The sequence below is a fragment of the Anser cygnoides genome, chromosome Z (genome assembly GCF_040182565.1).
Source record: "Anser cygnoides isolate HZ-2024a breed goose chromosome Z, Taihu_goose_T2T_genome, whole genome shotgun sequence".
Classification (NCBI taxonomy): domain Eukaryota; kingdom Metazoa; phylum Chordata; class Aves; order Anseriformes; family Anatidae; genus Anser; species Anser cygnoides.
Genome location: NC_089912.1, coordinates 79,932,663 through 79,950,603, shown reverse-complemented (window position 1 = coordinate 79,950,603; position 17,941 = coordinate 79,932,663). Strand labels below are relative to the sequence as shown.

At 40.8% G+C, this 17,941-nt stretch overlaps 2 protein-coding genes across 4 annotated transcripts in view; one reads left to right on the top strand and one right to left on the bottom strand.

Annotated features, from left to right (window-relative positions):
- The first annotated feature begins 2,586 nt into the window (after nucleotides 1–2,586).
- Nucleotides 2,587–3,856, top strand: MED18 (mediator complex subunit 18). Its single transcript, XM_048049916.2, has 2 exons — nucleotides 2,587–2,743; nucleotides 2,938–3,856. Exons 1-2 carry the CDS (start codon nucleotides 2,671–2,673, stop codon nucleotides 3,489–3,491), a joined length of 627 nt encoding a protein of 208 aa, XP_047905873.2. The 5' UTR covers nucleotides 2,587–2,670; the 3' UTR covers nucleotides 3,492–3,856.
- A 4,104-nt stretch (nucleotides 3,857–7,960) lies between these two features.
- The window catches only part of CERT1 (ceramide transporter 1), an 81,903-nt gene continuing 71,922 nt past the window's right edge, over nucleotides 7,961–17,941 (bottom strand). For 2 of the 3 annotated variants that reach the window (XM_066988406.1, XM_066988408.1), the window contains 5 exons: nucleotides 17,083–17,153; nucleotides 14,693–14,821; nucleotides 13,756–13,885; nucleotides 12,365–12,501; nucleotides 7,961–11,264 (listed from right to left, as the gene is read on the bottom strand). In XM_066988406.1, coding sequence (XP_066844507.1) covers nucleotides 12,374–12,501; nucleotides 13,756–13,885; nucleotides 14,693–14,821; nucleotides 17,083–17,153 — 458 coding nt within the window. In that variant the 3' untranslated portion in view covers nucleotides 7,961–11,264; nucleotides 12,365–12,373. Of the gene's footprint in view, nucleotides 11,265–12,359; nucleotides 12,502–13,755; nucleotides 13,886–14,692; nucleotides 14,822–17,082; nucleotides 17,154–17,941 lie in introns of those variants that run through there. The other variant, XM_066988407.1, reaches the window with a different exon arrangement.

Here is a 17,941-nt window from a genome sequence, read left to right as displayed (position 1 = left end):
AACATCCATCATAACACACCAGTCACAGGCCTCTTCCCACCAGGTTTCACTTATGCCAATGAAGTAGCTCTTGGACCGAGCCAAGGCTTCCAGCTCCTCTTGCTTGTTCCTCATGCTGAACGCATTGGTGCAGAATCATTTCAAATGTGCTTCATTGTAGCCAGCACCTCCTGGAGCAGACTGAAGGATCTCACTAGCACGCAGTCCCTCAAATTTTGGCATACCGTCTCATAGCTTATCGTTGACGTGCCTGTTTTTATCTCTTTCCCCCTTCGTATCTAGTTTAAAGCCCTGCTGGTCAGCCCTGCTAACCCCCACACAACAATCCTTTTCCTTTATGTTGTACACTACATAATCCTTTATGTTGTAGACTATGTAATTATTAATCCAAATTCTCAGAGAAGGGGTCTTCAGGAACACTGAGGAGACAGTCACCCTGCTGACAGAGAGCTATGTAAAGCTGGACTGAAAGACATATTTTTACATTATACATACATTAAAATGAGTGGGCAATAGTTTTACCATCACTTTTTTTTTTTTTTTCTCAATCAGTGGTTAGCCCATACCCCATACACATTTAAGCCTACTTTATTATATATACTATGTACTGGTATATTGCCAAGGACAAAACTTTTATAAAAGGTACTCAGAAAAAGCCACGTGTTAGTGTAAAAATTCTTACAGCAGTCCATCTTTTGCATGTGACAGCTGGCATAGGACTACCTTTCTCTGTGTGAGCTGGTACCGTTTAAAGATAGTAAAATAGTTAAAATTACTTCAGCTTTTGAGAATATCAGCTCTAAGGAGAGTTTGCCATTAGTGAGGAAAATGAGCCATATGGAGAGACATCATTGTTAGCACAGTTTCTGACTAAAGAGAATTGCACTTTTGCAGGAACTATCTTGGGTTTCCCATCTGAAAATTGTTTCTGGGTTAGTCTTGAGAAAATCAGTACTTGACACTCACTGAAGAGATGTTCTCATGGCAATTTCTTTGATATTTGACAAAGTAGCCTAAAATGGTAGTGTAAGATCCAGAGGGGGACAGTCACATAGCACAGAAAACTACATGCAACTTTAGTTTCTGCTCTGGTGGTAAGAGTTTAAGAACACAGCCAAGTCTGGAAGTCACTTGGAGCTCATTAAACTATCATCTCACTTGACGAATGTTCCTGCTTAGCAAGGTAGCGCAGAATAAACCATAATTTGTATTACAATGAGGCTGACAATGTCATCAGTTATTTGATGTTTGTTGCCTTCTCTATCACTGTCTTTATGCTGTAAATTTATGCCCATAATTTAAGATGGTAGCCCAGCTAATTGTTTGTGGCAAAATAGCTAAGAACTACCAACATCCCTGAGTTACCTGCTAAGACATGAGATCACTTAATGAGTAATCCTCGTGCTGAAATTGTCAACAAATTTTACAATTTTTAATTGTGAAATCATGCACTATGTAAATTGCCTATTGTATAACTATAGAGTAATTAATTTTAACAACTGTGCAGTCAGATTTGTGGGGTGGGAGGCTTTCTGCTATTAATTCACTGCCAGCAAATGGAGAATGCTGCATGCATATTCAGAAAGCAATTTTGATTGACAAAGGCGACAAAGTGGGGATTCAGAACCAAAGCCTGTGAGATGAATGGGGAAAAAAAAAAGTTTTATTAACAAGGAAGAAAAAAAAATTACATCCAGCGTACACTCAGCTGACCCTCCCTTCACTGTTCATGCTATTTCAACATATAAATGAGGCTGGGCTGCCTGTTTTGCAAAGATAATTTCCCTGCAGGGGCTCTGCAGGGCGGTTTCTGCTCTGTGCATTCGAAATGTGATATGGAGCTGAGTTAAAGGCCTGGCCCCATATGCTACTCAGCTTCCCTTACACAGACAGATGTATAATGAGAGTTTTAAAGGGAGATGAACAGAACCTAGGTAGGAGGCTGGAAATACAGTGCTGAGCTTCTATTTCTATCTGTATTTCTCTCCATCGCCTCCATCTGCCTGACCAAGTGCCTTTTGGGTCTGCTGCATCTTGTCTTCAACGAGGGCAGAAAGAAAAGCTCACTTTAAGATACTTTTAAGGTACAGAGGTGCAGTTATGAGGGTGCTCTTCAGGGCCTCCTCTTGGAGGCCGTGCAGCTCGGCAGCTCCAGGGTGCTGCCTATTCACAGCCGGTGAGGGGATTTGGGGACGCCCTGCTTTTGGGGGAGCCTCTTGTGCTCACCTACTTGGGCTGAGCTCGCCCAGCCGAGGGCACTGCTGGTTTTATGCTCTGAGGTTTTGTATCGCTCCTGAGAGCGTGGGGCGCGACTAGCAGGGATCCGCCCGGCTCACAGCTGCCCGGCCGGCCGTAGGAGCCCTCAGCACCCTGAGGAAGCTCCCTGAGGAAGCTCCCTGAGGAAGCTCCCTGAGGAAGCGCCCTGCCGCGCCCCTTCCCCGCCTCCGCCACCTCCTGCCCTCCACCCGCCTCCCGCGGCCGGCGGGGCCGGGCGCTGAGGGGCGGCGCGGCACCACGGGGCGGCGGGGGCTCGGGGCTCGACTCCCCGCTGCCTGCAGGCCCCCGCCGGGCCGCGGGGTGGTGCTGCCGCCGCTCCTTCTCTGCTTCCTTCCCTTCCTCCTTCCCTCCCTCCCTCCCGCCGCCGCCGCCTGGGCAGCCGCCGGCCGCAACATGGAGGCCCCCCCCGTTACCATGATGCCCGTGACGGGCGGTACCGTCAACATGATGGAGTACCTGCTGCAGGGTAGGGCAGCGGGGCCCGGCGGGGAGGAGACTCCTTGCCCGAGGGGTGTCTGTGTGGGGTGTTCGGGGTGTTTGGGGGGGTGTTTGGGGTGTGTGTGAGGTGTTTGGGGTGTCTGGGGGGTGCTTGGGGGGTGTTTGGGGTGTATGGTGTCTGTGGGGTGTGGGCAACGGCCGTTGTGTCTCTGCCCGCCTCAGGCAGCGTCCTGGACCAGAGCCTGGAGAGCCTGCTGCACCGCCTGCGCGGCTTGTGCGACAACATGGAGCCGGAGACCTTCCTGGACCACGAGATGGTGTTCCTGCTGAAGGGGCAGCAGGCCAGCCCCTTCGTGCTGCGGGCGCGGCGCTCCATCGACAAGAGCGGCATGCCCTGGCACCTGCGCTACCTGGGCCAGCCGGAGATAGGGGACAAGAACCGGCACGCGCTGGTGCGCAACTGCGTGGACATTGCCACATCGGACAACCTGACGGACTTCCTGGTGGAGATGGGCTTCCGCATGGACCACGAGTTCGTGGCCAAAGGGCACATGTTCCGCAAGGGCATCATGAAGATCGTGGTCTACAAGATCTTTCGCATCTTGATGCCGGGCAACACGGATAACATTGAGCCGCTCTCCCTCTCCTACCTTGTGGAGCTTAACGTGGTAGCTCCAGCCGGACAGGATGTAGTCTCCGATGAGATGAGGAACTTTGCAGAGCAGCTAAAGCCTCTGGTGCATCTGGAGAAAATTGACCCTAAGAGGTTAATGTGATTGAAAAGCTGGGCAGCTAAGCATTGCTTTCACCAGGGTTCTTCAGGGCTGTTCTTATAAAATACCTTTCAATCAAAATATTGAAAATTTGAAAGATTGAAAAGATTGAAAGATTTGAAATACCTTTGAAATCAAAACATGGAGAGGGGAATAAAGGACTACATAGCAATGTTTTGTTAGTTGCAGGTACTAATTATTTTTTCCCACATTTGCGGATTGTGAAAAAAAGGATGTGATTTACCTGCTTTAGTGTACCTGCTTTGGCAGGGGGGTTGGACCGAGTCATCTCTGGAGGTCCCTTCCAACCCCTACAATTCTATGATTCCGTGTTTCTTTGAATAAAGTGAGAAGCTTCTAGAAAAACAGTGCCATTCAAAACATCATTAACTACTAGTATTGGTAACGTCCCCCTGCTTGTTGGGGAAATACTTGTTAGAAAGCACAATGCCTAGTAATCCATCAGACTTAGTGGAATTTATACACCTTTGTACCTACACCTCAGTGCAGTGTTGTTTTGTTTTTAAAGTACTATTCTTGTATACCACCTATTAACACTTCTAAATAATACATGAAACTGATAGCCTTTAATGCAAGAGGTGTTTATAACAAGCATAAAACCAGGAACTGTGCACAGCATAAAAGAGCAAGAGTATACCTATTTATGATAAATTAATAAGACAGAGTGTATGTAACAGAAACAGCTGTGACAAAGAATACTTTATAATGAACCTGTTTCTGATATTACAAAAGCTAGAATTAGAAAACAATTTATCAATATTACAACCACAAGAGGTTTTTAAAAATCTGTTAAGTGCTATTCCATCTACTTCACTGAAGTTGAGCATGGCAGTCCCAGTTAATGAGCAGCAAGTACATTTTTAGTATTAAGATTCCTCTCATCTGACAGGTAATACTGAAAATTAAAACCAACAAGACTATCATGTCTGGACCTGTGCAAAGCATTTGATACTGTCCCATGTGACATCCTTGTCTCCAAATTGGAGAGACACGGGTTTGATGGATGGACAACTCAGAATTGGCTGGATGGTCACACACAGAGATGCAGTCAAAGGCTCAACGTCCAGGTGGGAGATGAGTGGTGTTCCTCAGAGGTCAGTATTGGGACCGGCACTGCTTAACATCTTTGTTGGTGACAAGCACCTGGGGGTGCTGACTGATGAGAAGCTCAACATGAGCCGGCCACATGCACTTGCAGCCCAGAAAGCCAACCATATCCTGGGCTGCACCAAAAGCAGCATGGCCAGCAGGTCGAGGGAGGGGATTGTCCCCCTCTGCTCTACTCTCATGAGACCCCACCTGGAGTGCTGTGTTCAGCTTTGGGGCAGTGTTGGAATGAGTAAGTTAACAACCAAAATTTTCAACACCAGGACGTGATCAAGATAAAGAGTAACATGCTCAACGAGTGCATGCTCTACATAAGGAGGCATGAGAATAACAGTATCTTTGCACTGGCTAAAGAATGCTATTATGCTGAATTCATAACGATGATTTTCAAAAGAGGATGCAAACAATGTGATGACCTGTGTGACTTTGCTAGACTCAAAACACTCAGACTCAAAGTATGTTCTGGAGGGTACGGGCACACCTACAATTACTTTGTTCACCTGTGACTCACACGTGACTGACACTCACCGGACAGCACATTATCCTGGGGTTTTGAGTCTGCATTTTTAATTTTTTTTTTAGCATAGTGTTGTCACACGTGACTTCCCAGGGGCTGAGGGGTAATTCCAGGGCTCTGGCTGTGCCAGGAAGCTGAACTCACCGGGTTGTTCCATGACTCAGTTGCAATCCCATCCCATGTGGTGAGATTCTTCAGGGCTGTTGTCATGTCCAACCAGTGTTACACTAGCTAGGAATCACTTGCCACAGATTGCCAAGATCCATGGCCTGTCTCATCACACAAAATTTTAGAGAGAAACTCAATAGATCAGAACTCTTGAGCATCATATGGTAGCTTTTCCAAGGATACTTACTTGTAAGTATACATAAAGAAAGAAAGTGACAAGTGTCTAGACCCTTCCCATAGCATCTGAAAGGAACTCACTCAGAAAAAAACTTGGTCAATTAGCATGTGGAGGGGCAAATAAATTACTGAAGACTTACTGTACATGCTTGTTCTATTGACGATCCACAATAATGTCTTTAAAGGCTCAAAACAGCAACAGAATTATGGAGTTAATGCAGACCCCAGATGCTCAACAGAGGCATTAAAAACAAGGAGTGTGGTGATAGAAACTAGCCTTCAGTATACAGTCACCTCACACTCTTCTCTGCTCTTTAATTTTAATCTCAAAACAATACCCAGAAACTATGCACATTTAAATGCTGTTGTTTGTTTGTTGCTGTTGCTTTGTTTTGTTTTTTGTTTTTGTAAGGGGGAAAAGGCTTGTCAGTTACAGTGACAGAAAGGAAAATCCCACCTTGAAGGTCTGACAGACCTGATCAAACAAGAGTAGGCTGCTGAATGGAAACGTCCTAATTATTAAAGCGAGGCTTACACCACACAATAGTTGGACCTATTGTTGTTTAAAGTCCCCCCCTCAAATCTTTTAAAAAGTTCACTTTAAGAAAATTAGTTTGAACCTTGAAAACTGCAGCACTCCATACTACGACCCTTCCTTGTTCCAGCTGTAGTCTGTTCTTAGAAGAAGCAGGTGTGCAAAGGAAAAACCTTACTGCATCAATGGTTACAGCTCAAGAAAATTTGACATAGTCAGGCACATAATACTCAAAAAGTGTAGCCCTTCCCTTTATCTAACGGAATATGCTTTTATCCTATGATTTTTTTTATAGCTGAAGACTAAAGATAATGATCTTAATTATAAACACCAGTAAATTTCATGGCATAACCCTAACCAGTGATTGATGTTTATGGATTTGAGGGATGGACCACACAGTGGGTGAGGAATTGGGCGGATGGTCACAGTCAAAGAGGTGCAGTCAAGGGCTCGATGTCCAGGTGGGATATGAGTGGTGTTCCTCAGGGGTCTGCATCTGGGACCGGTGCTGTTTAACATATTCATTGGTGACAAGGACAGTGGGATTGAGTGCACCCTCAGTGAGTTTGCTGATGACACCAGGCTGAGTGGTGCCATTGACACACTGGAGGGAAGGGATGCCATCCCGGGGGACCTGGGCAGGCCTGAGAGGTGGGCCTGTGCAAACCTCATGAGGTTCAACAAGGCCAAGTGCAAGGTCCTGCATCTGAGCCAGGGCCATTCCAAGCTCCAATACAGGCTGGATGAAGAACGGATTGAGAGAAGCCCTGAGGAGAAGGACCTGGGGGTGCTGGTTGACGAGAAGCTCCACATGTGCACTCATAGCCCAGAAAGCCAACCATACCCTGGGCTGCACCAAAAGCAGCGTGGCCAGCAGGGCGAGGGAGGTGATTCTCCCCTTCTGCTCTGCTCTCATGAGACCCCACCTGGAGTGCTGCATTCATCTCTGGGGCCCGCAGTGTAAGAAGGACATGGATATATTGAATCAGTCCAGAGGAGGGCCACGAAGATGATCAAGGAGCTGGAGCACCTTTCCTATGACGACATGCTGAGGGAGTTGGGGCTGTTCAGCCTGGAGAAGAGAAGGCTCCGGGGAGACCTAATGGTGGCCTTCCAGTACCTGAAGGGGGCCTTACAGGAGAGCTGCGGAGGGACTCTTTGTCAGGGAGTGCAGTGATAGGACAAGGGAGAATGGCTTTAAACTAAATTAGATACAAGGTGGAAATTCTTTACTCAGAGGGAGGTGAGGCTGAGGCACTGGCACAGGTTGCCCATAGAAGATGTGGATGGCCCAGCCCTAGGAGTGTTCAAGGCTGGCTTGGATGGGTCTTTGAGCAATTCTATATAATTCATGGACAAATTATATTGTAATTACTCACATCAGTACCTTAACTACACAAATGCTCAGCTTCTCCATACTAGAAAGCACGTATTTTTAAATTACATGCAGAACTTATGTGACCAAGAATGTAACTTTTTTTTTTTTTAAAGGGGAAGAGTGCAGGGTTGCATGGGAAAAGATTTCCTTTTTTCCAGCTAAAACAGCTGCATTCAATGGCAGGGCTTGCCTAAGGACTCTACAGTTGTTGCCTGATGCTGCAGAGCTAAAGTTTACCTTTTTTTTTTTTTTCCCTGTCATGCAACTAATTTGCCTTCTATTTGTCTAAGCTGTTTCTCTTATTTTGCATACTTTACTGGTAACTATGTAAGAAGTAGAAATTCCTGCATAACCAATACTGGCAGGATTATTGATCTGCTATGGAATCAGTTATTCCTGATATTAAAAAAGCTTGCTCTGTAGAAGTTATTCTCAGTTCTTAAAAATTCTTCACACGTTAGAAAAAAACAAGTTTATCCTCTGGCATTTCTCAGTCCTGGATCTCCATTCTTGACAGGGAAGCTTTTGTAATGTTGTTAGTTCTGTACAAACAAACACAGAAGCTTAAATACAACTTTGGAAGTACTCTATATTAAAACTATACTGTACAGGAACATTTTTTAACATGCTTCTGATATGATAGTACAGAATGAGATTTTCATATATAAACAGCTAATGTGGCATTCAAATTTTCATTTCAGTAACCTCAGTAATAATACAAGCAAGCTACTTTCTGATAAATTTGTACATACATTGTAGTATGGTATACAACTTCATACACAATCTAAAAGTTGGTTACAATGTAAAACATTTTAAGTAAGTTTCCTTAGAGCACTGAAAAGTTAAAAATAACTACAAACCAGGGTTTTTCTTCATAATTTTTTTTTAATACTTTTCACTTTTAAATACTGGTTTTAAATTTGTGATTGTAACATGGAAGAGCCAACTTTTAATTTTTAAAACTTATCATTAGGATTATAAAGCTATTATATAACAGTTACACTCTACACACTCAAAGTACTCAAAAATATGATTCATGTTTTGAGTCTGTAGATGAACAGTGGCAATTCAAATACAGTGTTATCTGTACAACTTGACAAAAATACAGGTGGACAATCTGATTAGTTTAAAGAGAATCTGCACAACTTCAGATATGCCAGCTCAGCCCAATTAAGTAAAAGGTAATTCCCTCCACCTCCCAAAATGTATCACCTTTTTCACAGATAAATTTCTCCAAGATGTTCTGGTTCTCAGACAGGATAACAATGGCTATTGCTCATCCTCATTCCCCTTAAGGGTTTCATCAAGTAATTTCCTTCGGATCTAGTTCAGCAACAACAAAATTCTCCCAAAAGATATATTCAGAAAACAATATTTAATGGAGAAGACTGCTGCATTTTCAGCAGCTGAAATTGGTTCAAGAAACATCCCTTCTAGAGTTAGGGGCTTCTAGAGTTAGGGGCTTCTTCTGCAAAGGAAATCATAGCTGTATAAATGCTACAGATCCATTAACAGTGAACTCAAGAGTGCACATATATGTGGCAGTGTCTGGAAAAACAGTTGGGTTCAGGAGAAAGGGGAAATTTTATAAAACCATAAAAATCCTTCAGATTTTTCCTCAAGAAAGGATCTAATGGTTACTTAAAACACCGACAATCTGAGAGGCCTACAGAAAGCTGCCTTTTTTTTTTTTTTTTTTCCAATTAAGAGGTCAATTAATACCTATGTTTCAATCTTGCAAGTACTTCTGTAGCTTTTTAGGAAGCCTTCTTACAATACTGATTGGGCAGGGCTAGCTGTAGTGAAGTACCAGTGCCTTTATCTAAAAGTAAAGTGTATTTCTTACAAAGAGTATCTGTAGTGTAATTTTATTTACAGAATAAATCGCAAAAGTACATCACATTTAGTGCAAATGCAACTAATAATAAAAGATTTATATACTGCTTTGTAAACTTCCATACCTTTGTAAAATAAAGCTATCCAATTAAATTAAGAAACAGTTACTTGCCTGTGTTCAACAACTATTACCAGAAAAGGCAAATAAGGAATTAAACTCTTTATATTCTGGACTTTTTTTCCTTTTTTGAAGTTCCCATCAGTGGCTATGGTGAATGAACCATTGTTTAGTTGATTGTAAAAAGATGAAGTATAATTGAGGTATAAGAATTATTTTTTTATCATCACTATATAAAATGTTCACTGGTGATAGAGTAAACATGTACAAATTTTTGTCTTATTTGCCTTACTAGCATTACCATATAGGCACTTTTCTACATATTCAAATTAACAGAATAATTCTGTAATAAGGCATATTCCATGCACACCTTTAGAGAAAGGCAAATAAAAAAGGTAGAGTTATGGAGCATGAAATCTCTGTGCATGTGTAATCATGTGTTAGGTATGATTTTATCTCTACAGAGAAAATGAACAGGTGAAAGTTTTTTCCAATACTGTACTGATCACATTTAATCATTCACCAAATCTTCATTAAGTTACTATTTTATAGTTATTTTCAGGCACCTACCATACTATATCAAATAAGACTTTCACTTTCTTTTGAAAAAATATATCAAACTTTTCCCTTGAAATACACAGGTCAGTGAAACACCCAGCAGTCTCTGAATAATTTCCAACTACAGGACACGGATAACATGTCTCGAAGCAAAAACCAGTCTGCCAGAGTCCTCTCCCAATGAGCATCTCCAGAATCAAAGGCAGGCAAATATCTGACATGTAAATTCTCACAGCAACTAAAGGGAACTTTCCAATAAGAACTATGCGTTGTCATAGCTCTGAAGGGTTTTTGATCAAGTGGCAAGTATCAACACAACTCACTTTCTACATGAGCCTCATAGCATGGCTTTATTAAGGTGAGGAAAACACATGCAGTTTTTGAAAATAATGTATTAATCCTCATTCTAGACTGGGAATGTTGTCCTATGTAGTCCAAATTACTTCAATAAATATTATAGTGTACCTTCTCACAGCTTCAGAAAAGCCCCCTAGATATCATGCAAGAAAGCAGTCCACATATAGCATGGACAGATGTCTTCTAGCTTTTGGGCAGTCTCTTGCCCTCTCACATAGAATCTTTCCAGAAATTTCTGGGTCATGTTTAATAACAAAAATTCTGTAGCACATATTACATAACTAAAAAATACAATAGAAATATAAAGATATCTGGAAAAAAATAAAGCTTTTCACACTCTTACTCCTTCAGAGCCAAAGATCTTCATAAGAGTAAGACAATAGAAAAGGCAAAGTCATAAGGATATTGACAGCCCTCAGTTATTAACTGACATTTTATGTAACAAGATGATTCATTATAGAAACCAGCAGCAATGAACTATGATTATACAAAGCAAAACAAAACCTGCCAGTAATTCACCTAGGCTTTACTGAACTCCTCCCTCTACCCCCCTGCCCCAAAATACCAGATTTTTATGCATATAAAGCACATACAGTATGCTATATGTGCATTTGTGCTTTTTAGACATGCACAAAAACTATGCAAGTATCTGGGGAAGGTTGACAACAAAATTCTGCCAGTTGCTTAAAATAAAAGCAGTAACCCACGTTGGTGATTAAAGTTGTATGTTCTTCCTCGTCCAAAGCAAGCAAATAAAAATAGAGCCATATACATGTTATCAATACATGTATTTATAATTACACACTGATTCGGCAAGAAAAGTTAGCAGGAAAGAGCTAGTGTTAAATATTCAGCTTCACGGTGTCGCAACATTTCTTCACTTCAGTATACAAAGCCTAGGATTTGGGCCATAAGAAGACTGTAGATCCTTCGTTCCAGCATGGAGTGCTCTTTGCATGGTCACTTCTCCAACGTGGAATGCTCACCCAGTCTTGTTCTGATCACTGCAGACAAGCAATAACAAAAATATAGCACTGTAAATTTCAAACACTAATAGGAAAACAAGAAATTGTTAAGCCCTTAAATAGTATTCGCACTGCTATGATCACATTCCAACTGTTGGCTTGTGACAGCCATATTTTTAATGGTTCACCTACACTATCTCTAATAATACACAATTAAAAACGTGAATCAGATATTACAGGGCTACCTGTTACAGAAGGATCAGATGACGAAGACTTGAAATCTGGCATAACAAATAGAGCCTAAAAATAGAGGCAGCCTGTGTCATGCCCAGAAAAGTGATAAGCTTGCTTTCAGATCTTGCTCTAATACTAGAGCTACCAAATACTACTGTGCAGCTGTAATTCTACGGCTTACAGTCTACGCACTAACAAAAATTAAGCAAAGCAAAGCCTTACTTTGCACAAATGCTTATGTCTGACAGATTGAGCCTCAAGTGATTGGGAAATCCTTTCCTAATGTCACATCAATTAAATGTTAAAACCATTTTAGATTAGCCCAATGGCATATACCATAAAAATACGTCCACTAACTTCAGAAGGCATCTGTAAATTGCTTCTCTTTTTCAGGTTTACCAGAAAGACTGAAAATTTAGGTCACAACCTTTAAAATATTCTAGTGGTTGACACTGGTCTGTCAGAAAGTTTCCATTGTTAATAAAAAACCCAGATCAAAACTATTCTGTCAATATAAAAGAATACTTTGACCTTCATAATATACTAATTCTGATGGTATTTGGCCACCTGATATAGATACCAAAACCTAATGAGGCTTTAGAGATAGTTCAGTATGTATTCTTTTCAAAACATGTACAAAACATCTGCGACAATTGAGAAAACCAGTACAGACATGCATATGAAAATTTGCAAGAGGTAGTAGGTCTAAAAAAATAAGGGCTACATAAGTTATGAAGTATTATTTTTCCATGTGAATAACACATGAATGTTTTAAGAAGCATATTGCATACATTGGTTAATAAACATTGAATTCATGCTAATTATGATAAAACATTTCTAGATTACATACTTCTGTTGGCCCTAAATATTTAAAGCAGTGAGTCAAATTAAAATAGAATATATACCTGCTAGTACTAGAATAAAATAGGCTTTCCTGCTGTTTTCTCTTGCACATATGATGTGAAACGCTTCAGGAACTTGGGATATTCTCGTTTTGCCACTGCTCGTAACACTGATGCTGGTGCCCATCCTCCAGGATTCACTACAAGTAAACAGAAAGAAAGGCATTGAAATACAGTAAATCCTCTAAAAGCTAGAAATGCAGATGTAAGTTTGTATTCTTGCAATTCCTTCTGAAATAGTAACAGTGAATAATCATAATTTTTCTACTTCAAAAAAAAAACAACAAAAAAGGAAGATCCAAGTTACTTCTTATTTCAAATACAACAGAAATCAGTGTTAACTTCTCAGTTACTGCTGCATCTGTCTGCAAAATTGCTACATAGCCAATGTCTTATAAATTATTTTTGAGAGTAGCTTTAAAATATGAGAAGCTTTGAAATATGTTTAAATTCACTGCTCAAGTATTTTGCAGAAGAAGCTACCACTTCCTATATAATCATAGTTCAGAATTTGTCACTGAAAATATATATTTTTAAATAATTGGGAAACTTTTGAAACAGGAAACAAAGTAGCTTTATAACCGCAGAGGTTAGCATTATATAACAGCATTTGCACAGGACTTAGTACGAGTCACATCACTCCTACATGCCAAAGATCTATAGAACTCATTTTCCAGACTTTGGTTCCTTAGTAAGCCATGTAATAGTTGGTTAAAAATAATAAGAGTGTTTTGTAGCTGTGGGAGACAAGCTAATAGCTATGTGGTTCCAATATTATAACACACTTCTAAATACTGGGTACAGTAACAATACAGCTTGGCTTTGATAATTTAAGTCAATACCAAGGATTCTATCAGTTAAAAACAAAAAAATGTAGAGTAGATCATAAGGCTTGCAAACATCCTCATCCAAAATATATTTGTACCTTCTTAACACTGTGGGTAAGAACTGTATCTTTACTACCTACAGCTTTTCAGCCTAACAAGATGAACTGGGGGAAAAAATTGACAGCAATACATGAATAAAAAAAACTTACTATTGCTGAAACTAAGAGCTACTGCAAAGCAACACAGTTGCAGACACTTCTTCCCACCCACCTCCACCCAAATTTCTGTACTTATGCTACACACTAATTTGTTCCTCCCAGAATGCCACACGATGAATGCCACCGATTGGTGTAACACAAATTCAGATCTTTTTGAACACGAATACCACAAATAGTGTCCTGTATGTTTAACAGAAAACCACATCAACTTTTTTTTCCTGATAGCTGAGTAATTGTATTTTATAATTATATTTTAATCTTTCTAAACATTTATATTATTAAAACAATATTTTATAATAATAATAAGCATATATCATAAATGTCACGCTGAAAAGAAATATAGACTTACCATTAGCTACATATGTAATCTTGCATAAGATATTGTCTCTGCTTATTTCCTTGTTCCCCTCTGGTGGGCTTACTAATGTCTGACAAATCATAGCAATATTTATTTTGGCACGGACACAGCGATTGTTCAGCTACCGAAAAGAAAAAAACATTCATAAGCTTCAAACTAAGTTTATTTCCACATGCTTGTCTGTAACATTTTAATTTTCTATATTTCCACATGCTTGACTGTAACATTTTAATTTTCTATAAAGTCTAAGACAGTCAAGAAGCTGTGTTTTAGAGAGCATGCATTCTGGCAAATGATTAACAGGAATGCAAATAAAATCAAAGGTACTTGGTTAATAAGGAAAGGGTTAAACTGAAATGCCTGAATCTCCGATTTGTTTGCTTCATACATATTAGAAGTTGGTTACTTTAATTATTGTAACAAACAAGTAGGAAAGCAGTTAAAGGATAATGTATCTGCATTTACAGACATGAGTAACTTTTCCCTTATAAACAGACAATGGCATAAGCATCAGCACAGAAACACTCCGAAGAAAGCATTCACTGCCTATTCTTTGGCAGAACTGTGTACACTGGAAATTTAAGAGATCCTATATCTAAAGTTATAAAACCTGTTCCCACATCTGACAACACAGAGAAGTTATTGATTTGATTCAATATAAAGTCTTAATTTTTTAAACAGTCTTCACATCTCCAAAAGTTTTGTTTTCAATCTTCTGCAACACCTTAGATCTGCCAACTGTTAAGGCAAGATAGCTTTTGGCTTGGAACACCCAGGTCATTGTTTCACTGAGTTTTAAAATAACCTGTATTTTGCATGATTACTCTGACCCGCAACCTACTTCACACTTCTATTGCGACACCATCACCACGTAAGAGAAAAGAGGTAACTTAAAAGCAGAACCTGACAGAATGAAAATAGTACTTACAGGAGCACTATCATGTTCCACAGAAAAGTTGCATACAATCCATGTCTCAGGATCATTTTCACTGAATGCTGGTATCTTTCTGATGGCAGACAAATACAGCACATCCCTTTGAGAAGCTGGCCACACCCTCTGCAGAGAGACACCCGATAAGCTTTTAACAATAGGGCAAGTAAAGTACTTTTTTTTTATCTTTAGACAGAGGAAAAAAGAATTAAGACAAAGAAGATCAGACGTTATTTAAGTTTAAAAAAAAAAGTTTCATCAAGTACTGGGACCAGTACTGTTTAATATCTTTATTAATGACAGACATTGGGTTCGAGTGCACCCTCAGCAAGTTTGCTGATGACACCAAGCTGTGTGGTGTGGTCAACACGCTGGAGAGAAAGGATGCCATCCAGTGGGACCAGGGCAGGCTTGAGAGGTGGGCCCGTGCGGACCTCATGAGGTTCAACAAGGCCACGTGCAAGGTCCTGGCCTTGGGTCAGGTCAATCCCAAGCACCAATACAGGCTGAGTGGAGAATGGATTGAGAGCAGCCCTGTGGAAAAGTTCTTGGGGATACAGGTAGATGAAAAATTGGACAAGAGACAGCAGTGCACACTTGCAGCCCAGAAAGCCAACCGTATCCTGGGCTGCATCATAAGAAGTGTGGCCAACAGGTCACGGGAGGTGATTCTCCCCCTCTACTCTGCTCTTGTGAGACCAACTCACTGAGTTCATCTTGCGCCCCCTGCACAAGAACAACATGGAGCTGTTAGAGCAAGTCCAGAGGAGGGCCATGAGGGTTATCAGAGGGCTGGAGCACCTCTCAGCAGGTTGAGGGGTGATCAGCCTAAAGAAGAGAAGGCTCTGGGGAGCTTTTCAGTACTTAAAGAGGGCTTTTAAGAAAGGTGGAGAAACTTTTTACAAGGGTGTGTAGAGATAGGACAAGAGAAAGTTTTTCAACTAAAAGACTACTTTTATGTTAGATATAAGGAAGAAATCGTTCACTATGACAGTGGTGAGGCACTGGAACAGGTTGCCCAGACAAGTTGTGGATGACAAGTTTGTGGAGGTGTTCAAGGCCAGGCTAGATGGGCTTTGAGCAACCAGATCTAGTGGAAGGTGTCCCTGCCCAGGGTAGGGGGGTAGGGGCTGGAGGTGGGTGATCTTTAAAGGTCACCTCCAAACCAAAAAAAGTCTATAATTTTGTTAAATTCTATGCTAATAATTTCATGCAATTTTCAAAACTGAAACAGAAGAAGCATAGGTGTTGTATGGATACATGTCAGGTTACACTGCTGCACTTGAGTAAAAAAGTTTAAGGCCTTCGGCAAAGAGCTGAGCTGCAATACTTCTCGTAGACAAACAGGAAGAGGCAGTTCCTTTCCTGTTCTCTCAATCTCAGGTTCACATTTTAGTTAATACTTGTAAGGTACAAACTACACTATTAACTACACTGGTTAAGTATAAACAGATGCATCTACAGTTAGCTAGGCCTCCAGAAGCATGGAAGGGCAGAGAAAATAAAAAAAATACAGTATTTTAAGTGCAATCACTTTAGCAAGACATGGGTAAACTGACATTCTCTAATAGAAAATTTCAGAGTCAAAAGTATCTGATAAAATATGAAGCTATATGGAAGCCCTTTTCCTGACACTTGGTAGAATTAAAAATGCCTAGTATTTACCACAACACTACACAGATCACAAAATTGCTACATTCAAAACCAAGTCTTCTTTTAAGGTTGTTTTAAGGTAACAGCATTTCTGGTAAAATTCTCTCAGAAAAATACTTGCTCAAATTTCTGAGTATACTAACACTTGGAATCATGCAAGATTAAAAATTAACCTGTACGCTTAGTTACCATTTTCCTTTTTTGGAACCCGTTAGGCTACAATTGCTGGATTGCAATTCAAATTACGTTTTTAGTGAAGTTGCACCAGAACTCTTTGGGGAAGAAAAGAATCATAATCAAGTCATAAGAACAAATATTATACCAGCAATTACACCACTTTATAACGCAAATACATATGTCAAGTAATTGTGGTCAACAGTAGCTTGCGATATTGGAAAAAAGCACATAATACAGTGGTACAAGTTTCCTGTCTGAAGTCGGTGTTGATTTTTTGCTTCAGTTTGCTTTATATGACCCTTGTCTTGCTGAAGGTTATATTACTGGAGATTAAAATCAATCCTAATATGTGATTTCACGCTATATCATAAACATGCACAACCACTTATGCTATCAAGCCACATTCAAAAAGTTGACGAAGTTGCAGTTTCACAAATAACTTGTTCTGAACTGTTTTCTGAGCAGTACGTTTAGTTAAGCATTTTAAAATAGATTAGAGCACATATGCCCAAAACTGTGTTGGTAAGGTACACATACAGGTGGAGAGTTAGTCTTACCTTATGTGTCTGGTAAATGATGATTGCATTATCAGCTAAATTTTCCACTACGTGAAAATTTTCAATCGTTGCTACAAAAAGCAAAGAAATCCATCAGTAAAAAAAAAAGCACTGCTATTAGGTCAATGTTATAAACAATATGCTTGCTGATATGCTGACTTAGGCTTGCACGTAAGTCTATGGGGCAACAAACAGACTGGGGAACAAGAGGTGGGAGAACAGCCCCACAGAAAGAGACCTGGTGCAAGTTGAACATGAGCCAGTAGTGTGCCCTGGCAGACAAAAAGGCCAGCCGTACCCTGGGGTGCATCAAACACCACATTGCTAGCCAGTTAAAGGAAATGATTGTCCCACTCTGTTCTGTGCTGGTGCAGCCTCACCTGGAGCACTGTGTGCTGTTTTGGGCACCACAATATAAGAAGGGCATAAAACTATTAGAGAGTGTCCAAAGAAAAGCTACAAAGATGGTGAAGGGTCTAGAGGGGAAAACATGCAATAAGCGGATGAAGTCACTTTGTTTGTTCAGCCTAGAGAAGGGGAGACGGGTGTGACCTGACGGCAGCCTACAGCTTACCCATGATGGGGAGCCTGTGTTCTTCCCCAGCAACAGAATGGGAACTGCATGAAGCTGCATCAGGGGAGGGTCAGGTTGGGTATTAGGAAAAGGTTCATCACTGAGAGGGTGGTCAGGCACTGGAATAGGCTCCCCAAGGAATAGATCACAGCACCAAGGCTGCTGGAGTTTAAGAAGCATTTGGACAATGCTTGCAGAAATATCTTTTGATTTTTATGTAGTCCTGTGTGGAGACAGGAGTTGGACTTTATGATCCTTGTGAGCCCCTTCTAGTTTTGGATACTA

What these genes read in the sequence shown, in the direction of transcription:
- MED18 (XM_048049916.2), top strand. Translation starts at nt 2,671, where the DNA reads ATGGAGGCCCCCCCCGTTACCATGATGCCCGTGACGGGCGGTACCGTC. An exon ending in GATGGAGTACCTGCTGCAGG is followed by an intron (nt 2,744 to 2,937) that starts GTAGGGCAGCGG and finishes TGCCCGCCTCAG; the next exon opens with GCAGCGTCCTGGACCAGAGC.